Source organism: Cicer arietinum, chromosome 2 (genome assembly GCF_000331145.2).
Source record: "Cicer arietinum cultivar CDC Frontier isolate Library 1 chromosome 2, Cicar.CDCFrontier_v2.0, whole genome shotgun sequence".
Taxonomy (NCBI): Eukaryota; Viridiplantae; Streptophyta; class Magnoliopsida; order Fabales; family Fabaceae; genus Cicer; species Cicer arietinum.
In genome coordinates this window covers 36,596,718-36,612,656 of record NC_021161.2, presented here as the reverse complement: position 1 = coordinate 36,612,656, position 15,939 = coordinate 36,596,718, and the positions used below count along the sequence as shown (strand labels likewise).

Sequence of the window (15,939 nt, the reverse complement as noted above, 5' to 3'; positions counted from 1 at the left end):
ATAATAATAATAATAATAATAATAATAATAATAATAATAATAATAATAATAATAATAATAATAATAATAATAATAATAATAATAATAATAATAATAATCATCATCTCATTTTCAGTTACACTAGCGCCATTACCAGTGGCATGCCTTCCATCACCGAGCACCTCACGGAACGGATCTTCATTCTCAAACACAAACCAAACCTTTTGGATCCATCTTTTCTCCCAAACAAATTTCATTCTACTCTTTTTCCTTCCCTCTTTCCATTCCTCAATTTTTCTATTGATGCAATCTTTTCAGTTACACTAGCGCCATTACCAGTGGCATGCCTTCCATCACCGAGCACCTCACGGAACGGATCTTCATTCTCAAACACAAACCAAACCTTTTGGATCCATCTTTTCTCCCAAACAAATTTCATTCTACTCTTTTTCCTTCCCTCTTTCCATTCCTCAATTTTTCTATTGATGCAATCCGTTAAAGAGTTAAGCTATAGAAGAATCGTGTTCATCAATTGATTTTCCCATTCGAAAATGGCAGTTTCTGCCGCCAATTTCCTTTATGTCTTCTCGCTCATTTGTATTGCATTGTCTGTCACATTCATGTAAGTCCAATGCGTCTTTCTTTCGTACCGACTTTCAGCATTATTAGCGACGATTTTCGATTTATTATTATATTTTATTTTTGATGCACTTGAGTTTAGGATGTGTATTTCACTATTTTGTGATCAAATATTACTTGAGTTTAGGATGCTGCCAGAATTCCCAAAATTTGTTGTCAAATTACATCCACTCGTTGTCATTGTTTTTTTTGTTCACACGGAAATGATGATAGCACACTATGCTTTATGATTTAAAATTGAATGTTATGGTTCTATACTTTGTTTTTACTGTAACTAGTATTTACTGCTTTAAAGAACTGTAGTGTTTGGACCATGTTTTTATTGGTTTAGATGTTCAGTATCCAGAAATCGTACCTGTTACTTTACTCTGATTGCACATATTATTACAGATTTTCTTCTGCACTGCTGGCTTGGATTTTGAGCCGTATTTTTGGTGCATCTGTTGGATTTTGTGTTGGTGGATGCAACAGTTTAAGAGACGTGGTCGTGAAGTTTAAGAAGGTTTTTCTTTACCTTCATGCACTGCTCTATTTCAATTTAGAATATTGAAAGGTATTGTGGCACATTCAGTCCAAAGCTGGATATAATAAACATATTCATTGATCTGGTTTTATTATGGTAATCCGTGTTTATTCCTAAGTGGGCTAAAGAAATTTTTTGCCTCAATATCCGAAACCTATGGGAAACTTAGTTCAGCTGATCTGGTTTTCTTTTTCCACCCACTCTGAATATTATAGTTCAAATTCTTTGCTTTTATTCTAGTGAACTTCATGTTTGTGTCTGTAAGGTTCCATAGCAATGTATTCTGTTGATTTATGACATGTACAGGGTCCTACTGAATCTGTATCTATTGGTGAAATTAAACTCAGTTTATGCCATTCCTTTGTTGAACCTGGTGTGGGTTTTCGTTCTTCGAACCCAAGATTGCAACTATTAATATGTAACTTAGAAGTTGTTACGAGACCGACAAATAGAAGCTCTGGGAAGAAGAAAACTCAGAAATCCAAAACTCGTTCTTTAAGCAAGGGAAAGTGGAACACTATAGTCAATATAGCAAGATATTTTTCTCTTTCTTTGACAGAGCTAGTTCTAAAGGTTTGAATGTCTATATCATTGTAATTTTTCTTCATGTATGGCCTAACTTATGCTGATTTTTTATACTGTTTTTTTCAGTGTCCTTATAGAGATGACTTGGAAGAATGTTTTACTGTGTATTATTGTATAATTACGGATGATATATGTCGTAGATTATAGACTTGTGAAGGATATTTGATTTAGAGATTTGATTTGTATTTATTGTGATAGTCTATCCTAGGATATTTGCTGCATATTGGTAAATAGGAAGTTAGATCATATCTTCAGATTTGGCTTGATTCCTTTCTTATTTTCAGCATACCTTTGTTTAAGTTGTATCCATAAATTCTGAACACTCTTGTATAGAATCATTAATCAGAAATACAATTTCCTCTAGTCCCAGTTATTACAGTTGTACATAGGTAATTTACATTATACAGACTTGGGGCAATAGCTACTGGCCTAGAATAGGGTTATATTACGGGAAGCAAATCTGTCTTAATTAGAGGAAATGAAACATCAAATTCGTAAAAAATGAAACATAAATACTGTTTCAAAATAGTACAAACACTCAATGATATATAATAATACTTTAGAAATGATTTTAGATATTCAAATGAAATGATAATTGTGAGAAGTAAAATATAGTTTAATACAACATATTTACGTATGTTTTTAAATTACCTTGTATTTATTTTGTTTATGTTCCTAGTGGGACTGGGATTTGGTTAGAAAATCTTCTTTGGGTTCCTGAGAGTATTTTGATTGTTGCAGACACCTATAGGTACTATTGTGATCAAGAAACTGAATGTTGATATATATAAAGGTGGTGGATCCGAGCCAAATTTGTTTGTTAGCGTACAGATATTGCCCATAGTTGTTCACATTGGTGATCCTAAAGTTAGTTGTGATGAATTATCTAAAGTTAGTGGCGGAGGATGCAGTGTTTCTAGCCAGGCATCTGTTACTCCTATTGAAAAGTCTTCTGCTTTTATTTGTGAAAAATTCTCCGTCTCATGTGAATTTGGTCATTATAGGTATTTTTCTTCACTTTATACGTTTTTTTCATAATATTAATTGCACTTGTTGAGTCTTTGTTAAAGAGGAAGTGGACCTGTATGCAAGATGTTCACACGCTGTATGGTGTAAACCTTATGGCTTAAGTCGGTGAAAGTTTTTACAGAAGAAACTTCATCTGCAATGGGAGGTTCCAGTCAGTATACACATGATGCACCTCTCTACTGTGAGCTGAACTAATGGAAAGAGGCTTTCAGTTTAACATATATTTCATGGTCTGTACCCAAATATGAAAATTCTAAATCAACTATTACTTCATTTTGGTTTAGTTCACAATTCTGGAGGTATTTGATTTGTGCCTCAGAATTTTTCAAGTTAAGGGATCTGTCAAAACGGAACCTGCTTCTTAATCTTTATATTTCTATCTGATTATCTGTTGCGTTTGCCTTTAAAAGGGCCGTTTTTTCTTGTGTTTTGTGAAATTTTAGATAAAAAGAGGAGGTAAAATAATAAGAAATATCATTGTAAGGAAATATGTTTGATATTGACTTGATGCGAAAGAGTTAATTCTAATCCTTATTTATATAGTTACATAGATTCAATCGAAAGTAAATAGGAAATATAGAACAACTCATATTAAGAATAAGTAATATAAAATAAATCCTAAGAAATATCATAAGATACTTTAAGATTATAAACTAATTCTTGAAAATAACTTAAGATGCTCTAATACAATATATATTAAGATATTATAAGATATTTAATAATATTCTAACACTCTCCCTCAAGCTAAAGTTTACTAAGTTTTAAGCTTGTTACAAATAACACATCTCACCTTACAAACTGGTTTTGTAAGGATGAGTTAGGTCCAATATAAAAAATTAATATCCCATTAGCTGCTTCCGCAGAAAGAGGCTTTCGCTTTTCATCAGCAGCTACAGAGGTGCAAACGTCACCCTGTTGATTTTAACAAGAGGCTGGAGTATTGGCAGTAAGACAAGTGGAATGGTTGTCTTACTCTGAAGTGGCACGTTGTTAAGGAAGTTCCCAACAATGTGTTGAGGCACATTACCTAAGATAATAACGTGCACAAATCTGTCACAAATTGTAGTGATACACAGGAGGTAATGTTGTAGCCAGGATTGAAGTCGATCAAAATTTTTAAGGATACTCCAGCAAGACATGCATTCTGGATGATTTTGGGTTCTAATGAGGCCCGTCAGAAGACTATTTTGGACAAGGAAAATATTGCTCGTTTTCGATACTACGCTCAGCAACTTGGTTCCACCTAATTGGATCTGTCTCGCCTTCTCTTGCAGTCTAAAGATGTGGTGTCCAATCTTTTTGTGTGGTTTCTCTTAATTTAATGTAATGATCCCTTGGACTCCGTCATGACCCAACCGTGGTATTAGACTCACTTGTGTGAACTGTGATCTTGTTGATGGTGAGTGCCAATGGTGGTGCAAAAGTGTATGTGAGTAAAAAAGTTATTCACACTTGATATACCGACAATCTCTCCCTCATTTTTTTTATCCGTATACACTTACGCTGCTGCTGACACTCAACATCAATGAGATATGTCGCCTGGCCACCATTGTCAGGAAAACTTTCAATACAAGGAGATAGTCAACTACTGGCTCTAATACCATTGTTGGGTCACAAGGGGGTCCGAGAGATCATCACATTTGGTTAAGAGCGACCACAAAGTGGATAGAACATCGCATCTTTATCCAAAACCTTAAGGCATTAGGTATATGTGTCCTCTCACGTATATAATGCTCAATGTGCACTTTTCCATCCAACGTGAGACTCTTACTCACACTTGGTCTACCAACAATTGTTACGAAAGACTCAAAACTAAGCCCTATTTATTGGAATACATAGACTAAATCCTAAATTAATAGGAAATCAAGAACAAATCGTAATAAGAATAAATAATATAAAATATAATCCCAAGAGATACCGTAAGATTCTCTAAAATTATAAACTAATCCTAGAAAATAATTTAAGATGCTCCAATATAATAAAAAATATTTTATAATATTCTATCATCTTGTATTTCATTCTTGTTTTATGCCATGTTGCAGTAGGGTTACTTGACTTTAACTTGGATGCTCTTATTCTTTCCTGGTTTTCATTTTATATTCTTCTATGGCTTCTAAGTTTTGCTTTATCTCTCCTGTTTGGACACAGGGAAGGGGGTATAATTATTAAAAATGTGGATATTTTCTTTGGAGAAGTTACTGTGAATTTGAACGAGCGGTTGCTTGTGAAAAAAAAAAGGTCATCAGAATCTCCATCTGGTGCTGACAAAAGTATAGGGTCAAATGCTGATCCTATAAGCACAAAACAGTCTTCAACGAAGCAAGAAAAACTAGCAGGCTACAGTTCTTTGTTTCCGGAGAAGGTTTGGAATTTAAACATTATTAGCTTTTCTAACCATCATGTATATTTCCTGGAACAATGGTAATGTTGTTGCCTTGTAAACGGGTGGTCATGTGCTCTAGTCATAGCCTTTACCAACATTAAGCTTTTTGCATGGTATATTGGCATTTGACTTTGGGGATAGACATTTTTGTGATTCTTTCTGAATATCATGATTGTGTTCTTGGTAATTTTTGGTTTTATTTGGCTAAATTGGACAATCTGGTCGTGTTATATTTTCTTGAATATATTTGTTAGAATTAGTTGCATGTAAAATATGCTCATGTGTAGTTAGTTGCTATTGAGATCTGTATTTATTGTAAATACTTTATAAAACAGCCTTGTGTAGTCTGATCAGATACACATAAATTACATAAATGACATGGTATCATTAGTGGTTCATCCTAGGGCTGCTGTGCATTCTTCATGATTGTGTTCTCTTTCGTTGCGGTGTGTGTTCGACACTTTGCCATAACCAGCTTGCCCTTTACCAGTGCGGACCACCACCGGACACAACCACATATTACTGCAGAATCATCCGGCGAGCACGGCGGTAACTTTCCCACCCCTACCCTCCACCACATGCGCCTCCATGTGTCGCTCTTCATCTGTGCATGGGATCCATGCGCCACCACCAGAAACATACGCAGCACCACTCCAGCAAGCAGCTTCTTGTGCTGACCACTGCAGAACCCTCTATGCCACATTAGGAGGTGTTTTTGATCTTTTGATGATTTTACAACAAACTTCTTCATCTCACATAGAACTTCATGTCCGACACCGGATTTGCTGCTTCTTCATCTTTCGCTTTCGCTTTCACTTTCTTTACTCTTTGATTCTTTTTGAAAAAATTGGTAGGTGCTGCAAATTATGAAACTTGGGCTGCTGCCTTTGAGCTTTGGTTTCAAGGACAAGGTCCTGAAGACCGTTTGCTCAAACAGTAGAAGGATACCCCCACCAAAGATCAAGCCCATTGGAAATAAGTGATGCCTCCCTCTGCTGTGTTCTTTGGTTCTTAATCGATGCCAAACATCAATCTTAGTATTGCTCGTTTAAGACATGCTATGATGTTTGGGCTAAGGCAAAGAAGACATAGACCAACAACATCATTCGTTTATACAAGAATGTCTCTAATCCTATCTTTGTAAAGAAACAAGACACATACATGCAAAACTATCTGGGTAAACTTGATAGTTTGATCCTGACTTTCATGCACTTGTGCCTTTTGCTGACAGTGCCAAACAACATGTTGAATAACATGGGATGTTCTTATCGTTCTGGCATGTGCCGGTCTTATTCTGGCACTTGCCGGTCTTACAATGGACTTTGACTAAGTTGGCAACCAACTTATGTCCAGTTCTATTGTTCCTCATATGACACTGTTGGCGAACAGGTGTTGCGTCTTTCTGTCCTCAATCCTTTACTCCATCCTCTGCTTCTCTCAATGTGTCAGTGAACTCTATTGCACTTGTCTCTAACTCTTATGAGCATTACCGAAGAAGAGGAGGAGGATGTGGAAATAATTGGACTCGACCTCATTGCAATTATTGCTATCTCTTTGGCCATGTTGAGGCCTAATGCCGAACCAAAACTAATCAACTGCAAGCCAAAGTCGTGAATGTTGCTTATATTGGGGCCTTGACCAAAGCACCTTTGATCAAATGTCTGGTAACAAGTTTCTTTTCTCCCATTTCACTTTTATGGACACACTCCCTAGTGTTCCGTTGGCTAATGTATCACAAATCAAATGTCAAGACATTATCCAAACTAGTCCCCTACCCATACTTACTGTGGATTATATGCTTTATGTTCCTAGTTGTCTATTTAATTTAGTATCCATATGTAAACTCACTCATACCCTATTTTATTCTGTTACCTTTGCTAAAAAAATTGTTCTCGTGCAAGATCAAGGTACTGGGATGACGATTAGGGCAGGACATGAGTCTCAAGGCTTGTATTATCTTTCGGAAGTTGCACCACCTATTGCTTGTTCAACCATCCACATATTGTTATTCAACATTTAGGGCATCCTAGCCATCCAAAAATGTCGATCCCTTTATGGCTTGAAACAATATCCATGTGCTTGGTGTCGGAGGATTAACACTATGCTTCAGGAGTCTGACATGACCAGATGCGAAGCTGATTACTTTGTATTTTTCTTCATTCTTCACCAACCACCTGCTTCTACATGCTTGTCTATGTTGATGACATTATCATCATAGGTAATGATCAGATTTGCATCCATAAACTCAAACAACATTCAACACTACACTTTCAGATCAAAGATTTGGCGCCGCTAAAATACTTATTGACGATTGAGGTTGCTCGGTCTAAGGCAAATGAAGCTATTAATCAACGAAAATATGCTTTTGAAATACTTGACGAAACCAACATGCTTGATTGCCAACCAAGTGATACTTCTATGGATCCCAACATCAAGGTACTATCAAGTCAGGGGAGCCATTTGCCTACCCTAGTTGATATCGACGTCTAGTTGGAAATTTAATTACCTTACAGTGACAAGGACTGATAGTACATTTGTTGTAAGTGTAGGCAATCAACTTCCGAATGCTCCATGTGAGAATATCACTGGAATGTTGTGATTCACATTCTAAGGTATATCAAGAGTGCCCCAGGTCAATGATCACTTTATGAAGACAAATGCAACAATAAGGTTGTTGGCTACTCTGATGCTAATTGGGAAGGTTCACCATCAAATAAAAGATCCAATTTTGGGTATTATGTTCTTGTTGGAGGTAACTTGATATCAACTTGTATAGTAAAAGTTGCAAGATTAAGTGAAAAAGCAAAGTATCGTGCTGTGGCAACAACTTGTGAATTTACATGGCTGAGGCAGTTACTACGGCAACTCAAGTTAGGAGATCTGAAGGCTTGAAATTAATATGTGATAACCAAGTTGTGCTTCATATTTCGTCCAATCCAATCTTCCATGAGAGAATGAAATACAAAGATCATATGCCATTTTTTAAGAGACAAAGTTCCTTCAAGAGAACTCATAACTGAATTTATTGTTTCAACTGATCAACTTGCCGAAATATTTATTAAGTCTCTTTGAGGATCTCAAGTTGAATCTATTTGTATCAAGCTTAGTGCATATGACTTGAAGGGGTGTTAGAATTAGTCACATGTAAAATATGTTGTTAAAAATAGTCACACGTAAAATATGCGCATGTGTAGTTCGTTGCTAATAGGATTGGAATTAGCAATCACATTAACTTGTATTTATTGTAAATATTTTATATACAACCTTGTATAGTCTGATAAGATATACAAAAATTATTTGTGTATTATGATTAGAAATACAAAAATTACATAAATTTCAATATTTAACCATAAAGTCGTTCAAAGTTTTTTCAATTAGTTTTAATTTCAGCTGTGGAATTATACTTGGCATTGATAGGTGGGCTTCAATCTATCAAAGCTTAATATGAGTTTTGAGCATTGTGAATATGGACTTTTTGTTGAAAATAACATCACGGGCATCCAATTTAATAGCATCAAATCCCGCTCCAATAAAGATATTGGGGAGAGTACACGCCTTCATTTTAAACTGGAGTTCAGAGAAATTCATGTATGTGTTTGTTTATTTGTTGAAGCTCTTGAGGTATGATTTCCACTTTTTTCACTTTGCTTCTTGCTGACAAATTTTATTTTACACCATTGGCATTATAGCTGCTTAAAGAAGCTGGCACTTCCATCCTTGAGGTATCGAAGGGGAGTTTGGTCTCCTTTGTGTATATCCCAGTGCAGGTAAGTTGTTTGAAATCCATATATGGCCCCTTTGAATCTATATAATTTGTATTTTTTAGTGCTTACCAGGAAAAATTACATACAATTAGGAGCAATAAAAGGACACTTTTAAGGGCCGTTTGATGAATAGGATAAGAGACGGGATATGACATAGTTATCATATCCTATCTAACTTTATATCATATTTTGACTCTTTTCTATCATGCGTATCAAGTAAGCCCTTAGATTATTAAAAGTAACGTAAATAGCCCTTTCATCCAAGAACTTTTAGTTTTTCCCTATGTAGGGATCTTCTGTTTTATTTCTCTTCGATGGAAATAGAACTATTTTAGTATATTACCTCTGTTCTTTCTTGATTGTTGTTTTAAATACATACATACCAAAGAAATCATTAAATTTTGTTAATATTAAAGGAAGTTATTTTATATTACTCTTAAATATTTATTACTAACATAAGTGACCCGTGCCAAACATGAGTTAATATTGACGTATAAAAATATACATTGTTTTTTACTATAATATGGACGTGTGTGTAAAAAAAGGTTGAGCTGTTATAAAAAAAAGGCAATTGGTAGTGGGAGTGAATGGATAACAATACTTATCTTCTAGGTACCGGGTTCGATTTCCACGAAAGGTAAAAACTCACTATTTTCAACGGAGGAAAGGGGGGCGAGAAGGTCGTGATAACAGTGCCGATATCGGTAATGGTCGGGCTGTTATAGTTTCGGTCCCCGACATAGAATTGGTTATAGGTGAACACAAATAGTTATTTACATGTTTTAAAAGGGATTATGTAATATGATTTATCCAAATTTATAATCGCCCATCAAAATATATATTTTGCATCTTTGTGATACAACATCATTCTATTTTGTGATATTTCATATTCACATAAATGAACAAATGTCAATATGAATCGAATTATAAATTTAAAATGAATATATTTTAATCAATTTAAAAAAAAAATTAGATAGTCGCATCAAAATTTTGAAGCAAGACTTTGCATAATTATGAGTATAATATCAATATATATAGTGATTTGTTGTATATATATTTGTAAAAGAAGAATAAAATATCAAATTAAGAGTTTAATGGTTATGCACTGATGGTGTAAAATAGTTTTACACTGTCACTCAATCATAAACCATTATCTTACCATGTAATCATATTTTGTAATCGTTTTAAAAAAAATAACTACCACATACTTAATTCTTATTGGACGTCAGTGTAAAAGTAGTTCATTTATTCTCCTAAATCATTAAGAAAATAAATAAAAAATAAAATATGATCCTCGTGTTGGGTGTTTAGAAAACGTATGCCAATAACTTTTATATTGCATATGCCAATTCCATAGGTATTCAAAGCAATAGTAAATATTTGACAGGATCGCATGGGGGAGAAGCATGGATAAAGGAAATCCAATTCCTAAACCATTTATTTAGTTGAAATATTTTATAATATTGTCCATTTGATCCAGATTATTGGACTATCATTAATCTCTTTTGTTTTGTGTGTGCAAACTTATTCTCTTTTTTTTGGTCCTTCCCTCCAGTCAATCACGCTTGTTAGAGCTGAAACTGAAATCAAGCTTGGAGGTTTACAATGCAACATCATAATGAGCAGATTGAAGCCTTGGTTGATCCTCCACTCCTCGAAAAAGAAAAAAGTGGTTCTTCGAGAGGAAGCTTCTGTTGTAAAACCAAAATCAAATGATAGCAAGAGAATCACGTGGACATGTAAATTTTCAACTCCTAAGATAACAATCATGCTTTACAATATGGCTGGTTCGGTGTATCATGTAAGTTTTTGTGTATATATAATTTATCATTATTTTATGAACCAAAACTAGCATAACAATCATGCTTTGCAAATTGCAAAATAAATTTATTTTAGTTATACGTAATATTGTGCACGTTGTGATTGACATAAATTTAAAAGTTTAAGTGAAAATTAAAATTAAACAGTTTTGTCCTTATTTACTAGTTTACTAATATAATATTATTTGAATTTGTTAGAAGATATGAAAAAGAATCTCATAATATCTGATACTATGTTAGCATACATTGAGTTGATACCGTATCGGAGAAAAAAAGTCCCATATTGGCTAGAGACTTCGTCTACATAGAGACATAATTTATAGTCATGGACAATACTCACATTACAAATCAATTTATTGAGTGAGAAGTTGTAGGTTAATAATTTAAAATAAATAATGATATTAGTGTCAAAATTTTATAATGAACATCTAAATATTATATAAATGAAAAATGAATTATAGAAGAGGCATAGTGGCAATTAAAAAGATGTCACACAATGGCCGCAAGTACTGTTCACTCAAGAATAAGAGGCGCTGAGTCAAAAAGGATTATAAAAAAACTAAACTACTGATACCATTTAAAAAGAATATATTTGAACATATGTCCGCACATAATTCTTATTTATAGTCACATATTAGGGTACATTAGGATCGATCATAAATACATAAGAATCAATCAAATCCCTAATTTCTAGTTGATGAAATAATATTAGGATCCCTGTATTTATTGTATAGAGATATCATATTGTATCATATCATGTAAAAAGGAATAAAATCTCCTATATTTATTTTGTATTTATTGTTTTGAACTATGTAAAACTGACTCTGTTGCGTAGTTGAATTATACTTGCATCATGTAGTTCTCATGTCTTGTTTTCTCTTATTCAACACGAGTAATTGCTATATACATATTAAACATGTATACATGTGTTGAATATGCTATCCCATACTTTCTAACAAGTGTTTTGTTTGGTAAGTTTGACTCTAAATTCTTTTTATGAAGTCATCATATTCTATATGTAACATTTGACTCTTCAATTATTATTGTTTTGGATGAAGTTATCCTTATTATGATTCTTTTTAATGTTAATTTAAATGACTTGAGTAAAGGCATTTACTGCAAAGCATCCCTGTAATGCTTTCCAACTCTAGGGTTGCCTACAATCACCACATCTATCTGCAAACAACATTTCAAATATGGGGACTTCAGTACACATTGAACTTGGTGAGTTCGATCTCCAGTTGGCTGATGAAAATCAAGAATGCTCAAAAGAATGCTTTTTTGACGTGGAATTAGATTCTTGCTCCATTATTCACATTACAAAGGTTAGTTTGGATTGGGGCAAAAAGGATATGAAATCCTCCGAAGAAGATGGTCCGAGGTGTATGCTAGGTTTATCAGTTGATGTTACTAGCATGGGAGTTTATCTAACTATCAAGCGTTTAGAATCTTTCATATCAACAGCGATATCCTTTCAAGCTCTAATGAAAAGCTTGTCTTCAAAGAAAACATCAACTCAAAGCCGAGGACGTTCATCAAAAACTTCGGGTAAGGGAACTCAAATGTTGAAATGCAATCTTGTACAGTGTTCAATATATGTATTGGGGGAGACTGGATTAGAAAATACAGTTGTTGCAGATCCAAAGCGAGTTAATTATGGTTCACAGGGTGGGAGAGTTATAATAGATGTGTCGGAAGATGGTACCCCACGAAATGCAAAGATAATGTCCACTGTTTCCGGTGACTGCAAAAAGCTAAAGTACTGCATCTCTCTTGAAATTTTTCAAATCAGGTTATCTATAAACAAGGTGAAACAATCCACACAGATAGAACTTGAAAGGGCCAGATCTATCTATCAGGAATATGTGGAAGAAAATAGGCCGGTAACAAAGGTGGCATTATTTGATATGCAAAATACTAAATTTGTAAAATGCTTAGGTGGCCTCAAAGAGAATGCAGCTTATTCTCTTTTCAGTGCTACGGACATTACAATGAGGTGGGAGCCTGACGTTCATCTATCACTAATTGAACTTGTTCTCCAGTTGAAACTACTTGTACACAACAAGAAGCTTGAGGAGTATGGTAATGAACACGTGGAAGGTTCATCTAATGTAAAAGATGCTAATTGTAAAATTGAAGCTACCATGGAATCAAAGAATCTTGAAAAGAAGAAAGATTCTATTTTTGCTGTTGATGTTGAAATGTTGAATATATCTGCTGAACTTGGAGATGGAGTTGATGCTATGGTTCAGGTGCAGTCAATTTTTTCTGAGAATGCTCGTATAGGAGTGCTCTTTGAAGGACTAATGATTAAATTTAACGGGGCCAAAATCTTGAAGAGTAGTAGGATGCAAATTTCACGAATTCCTAGTAAATCTGCTAGTGCATCTGATGCAAAGGAACCTGTAGCCACAACATGGGACTGGGTAATTCAAGGTCTTGATGTTAACATTTGTTTGCCATACAGGTTGGAATTGCGTGCTATTGATGATGCTCTTGAGGATATGTTGCGAGCTTTAAAGCTTATTGTGGCAGCAAAGACTAATTTGATTTTTCCTGTGAAGAAAGAGAGTTCTAAAGTTAAAAAACCCAGTTCAACAAAATTTGGATGCGTAAAGTTTTTCATACGCAAGTTAACTGCTGACATTGAAGAGGAACCAATCCAGGGATGGCTTGATGAACACTACCAGCTGTTGAAGAAAGAAGTTGGTGAATTAGTTGTCCGGTTAAACTTTCTAGATGAATTTATATCTAAGGCCAAGCAAGATCCAAAATCTTCTAATGATTTAAACAATTCTTCTCAGGAGGAAAAAATTTATTTTAATGATATGGAGATTGATGTAAATAATTCTTCAATTATTGAATCCATGCGAGAAGAAATTTATAAACGATCTTTCCGATCATATTATGAGGCATGCCAGAAGTTAGTATTTTCTGAAGGCTCGGGTGCTTGTATTGATGGGTTTCAAGCTGGTTTCAAACCTAGTGCTTCAAGGTCTTCTCTTTTTTCATTATCTTTATTAGACTTAGATGTAAGCTTGACAAAAATTGATGGTGGAGATGCTGGGATGATTGACTTTCTGAGGAAACTTGACCCTGTTTGTCTTGAATATGATATACCGTTTTCCCGACTGTATGGAACAAATATTCTCTTAAATACGAGTTCTCTTGTAGTTCATCTTCGAAATTACACATTTCCTCTTTTTTCTGGAAATTCCGGCAAATGTAAAGGTTGTCTTGTGTTGGCTCAGCAGGTAATATTGAAAAATATAATTTCTTTCATTGTTCTATATGTACCTACTCGTTTATTTTGATTGCATATTGACACACTAGTTCAGATATTAGAAGTAGAATATTACAAAAGATATGATTTTATTTATAAAAACTCCCTTGGCCCCAAATCAGCCCTGAACCCAGGTTAGGAAGGATGCATACAAATTGTTGCTATTGCTCTCCAGATTTCAAGGTCCCGAGATCACTCCCACCTTTACAAATCTTGCAACTCTCTAGAATGATCACAATGCTGTCAAATAGCTGCTATTACGGCGCTACAGCATAGCGGAATTTGAACAAATCGCTATTGCTACAGCATAGCGAAATTTGAACAAATCGCTATTGCTCCACAATATGTTATTTAGTACAAATTGTTGTCAAACAACTACTATTGTAGTGCTATAGCATTGTAATGTAGCGGAATTTAAACAAACTGCTATTTTGTGCAATCTGCAATTGACAATAGTAATTTTCTCTCTCCCTTAATATATATGTAGGCCATATTAAGTGAGAAAATCCATCTTATATGAGAGTGAGAGGAATGGTTTTCATCCCTTACATTAAAATGGACACCACATATTAGAACTCCAAATTAAAAAATCACTTGAATTTTTCTTTTCCTCACATCTATCAATGTTTACCTTTACAGTTTCCGCAGCCGCTCTGCTTCATTAACTGCTTCTTCTTTTGCACACCCAGAATTGTAAGAATCAGAGTTTAAAAGTGTGGTGTGATGAATCATACAATTAGAGAAGTGTTAAATGGATTTCTACACCAAAATTACTAAACCCAACACACCATCAGTCCTTCGCTACGGACGATCTTACTTAAAAAAATGGAATCTTGGTTTTATAATTATTTTATCATACCAAGTTATAGATAAACAAATCCTGGTTTTTTGTTTTGCCCAATATATATGTATATGTGTGTGTATACATAGATGATGGATCAAATTTAATAAAAGTAATTACACCGCTCAATAACGTTTTCCTCAACTAACAGAACCCCTCCCAATACCGAAACCAGCCTATCCCATTTTAACTTTCCTTAAATGTTCTGCTTCTCTTTATGTTATGAAGGTCCTATTAACACATAAACATGATCTTAAAGGGATCCAATAAACTATTAATTGTGTTGTAAATGTCCACTTGAATTTATATGGTTACTGTCACTTTCAATTAAGATAAATAAGCCGGGTGTAACTTAAATTTCATATTTGTTTGCTTTACATTATATAGGGGGAATTAATTGCATCATGATCAACCTGATAATATTTCTTAATCATTATTCTTCTATTTATTTAAACTAGGCAACTAGCTTTCAACCTCAAATACTTCAAGATGTCTATGTTGGGCGATGGAGAAAGGTATGCATGCTTCGATCAGCTAGTGGTACAACTCCACCCATGAAGACATACTCAGATTTGCCACTACATTTTCAGAACGGTGATGTGTCATTTGGGGTGGGTTATGAACCAGTTTTTGCCGATCTTAGCTATGCTTTTACCGTGGTGCTACGGAGGGCTAACCTAAGTATTAGGAATCCTGGCCCACTTATTCTGCCACCAAAAAAGGAGAAGAGTTTGCCATGGTGGGATGACATGAGAAATTACATTCATGGAAGAATTTCCTTATTATTTTCTGAAACTAGATGGAATATTTTGGCTAGTTCAGATCCTTACGAAAAGCATGATAAACTTCATATTGTGACTAGCTCTATGGAAATTCACCAGTCAGATGGTCGTATTCTTGTTTCTTCCGAAGATTTCAAGATTTTTCTGACTAGTTTGGATAGTATGGCAAACAAACGTGGTTCTAAAATTCCAGCTGGTGTCTCTGGCACATTTTTGGAAGTCCCAGTCTTTACAATTGAAGTTACAATGGACTGGGGTTGTGACTCTGGAGAACCCTTGAATCATTATTTATTTGCATTTTCAATTTAAGC

At 34.5% G+C, this 15,939-nt stretch overlaps 1 protein-coding gene across 1 annotated transcript in view; it reads left to right on the top strand.

Annotated features, from left to right (window-relative positions):
- The first annotated feature begins 301 nt into the window (after positions 1-301).
- The window catches only part of LOC101507025 (protein SABRE-like), a 61,887-nt gene continuing 46,249 nt past the window's right edge, over positions 302-15,939 (top strand). The window contains exons 1-10 of the mRNA XM_004490400.4: positions 302-601; positions 1,009-1,120; positions 1,448-1,714; positions 2,468-2,730; positions 4,904-5,117; positions 8,556-8,726; positions 8,828-8,905; positions 10,458-10,703; positions 11,874-13,976; positions 15,305-15,924. Coding sequence (XP_004490457.1) covers positions 531-601; positions 1,009-1,120; positions 1,448-1,714; positions 2,468-2,730; positions 4,904-5,117; positions 8,556-8,726; positions 8,828-8,905; positions 10,458-10,703; positions 11,874-13,976; positions 15,305-15,924 — 4,145 coding nt within the window. The 5' untranslated portion in view covers positions 302-530. The remainder of the gene's footprint in view (positions 602-1,008; positions 1,121-1,447; positions 1,715-2,467; positions 2,731-4,903; positions 5,118-8,555; positions 8,727-8,827; positions 8,906-10,457; positions 10,704-11,873; positions 13,977-15,304; positions 15,925-15,939) is intronic.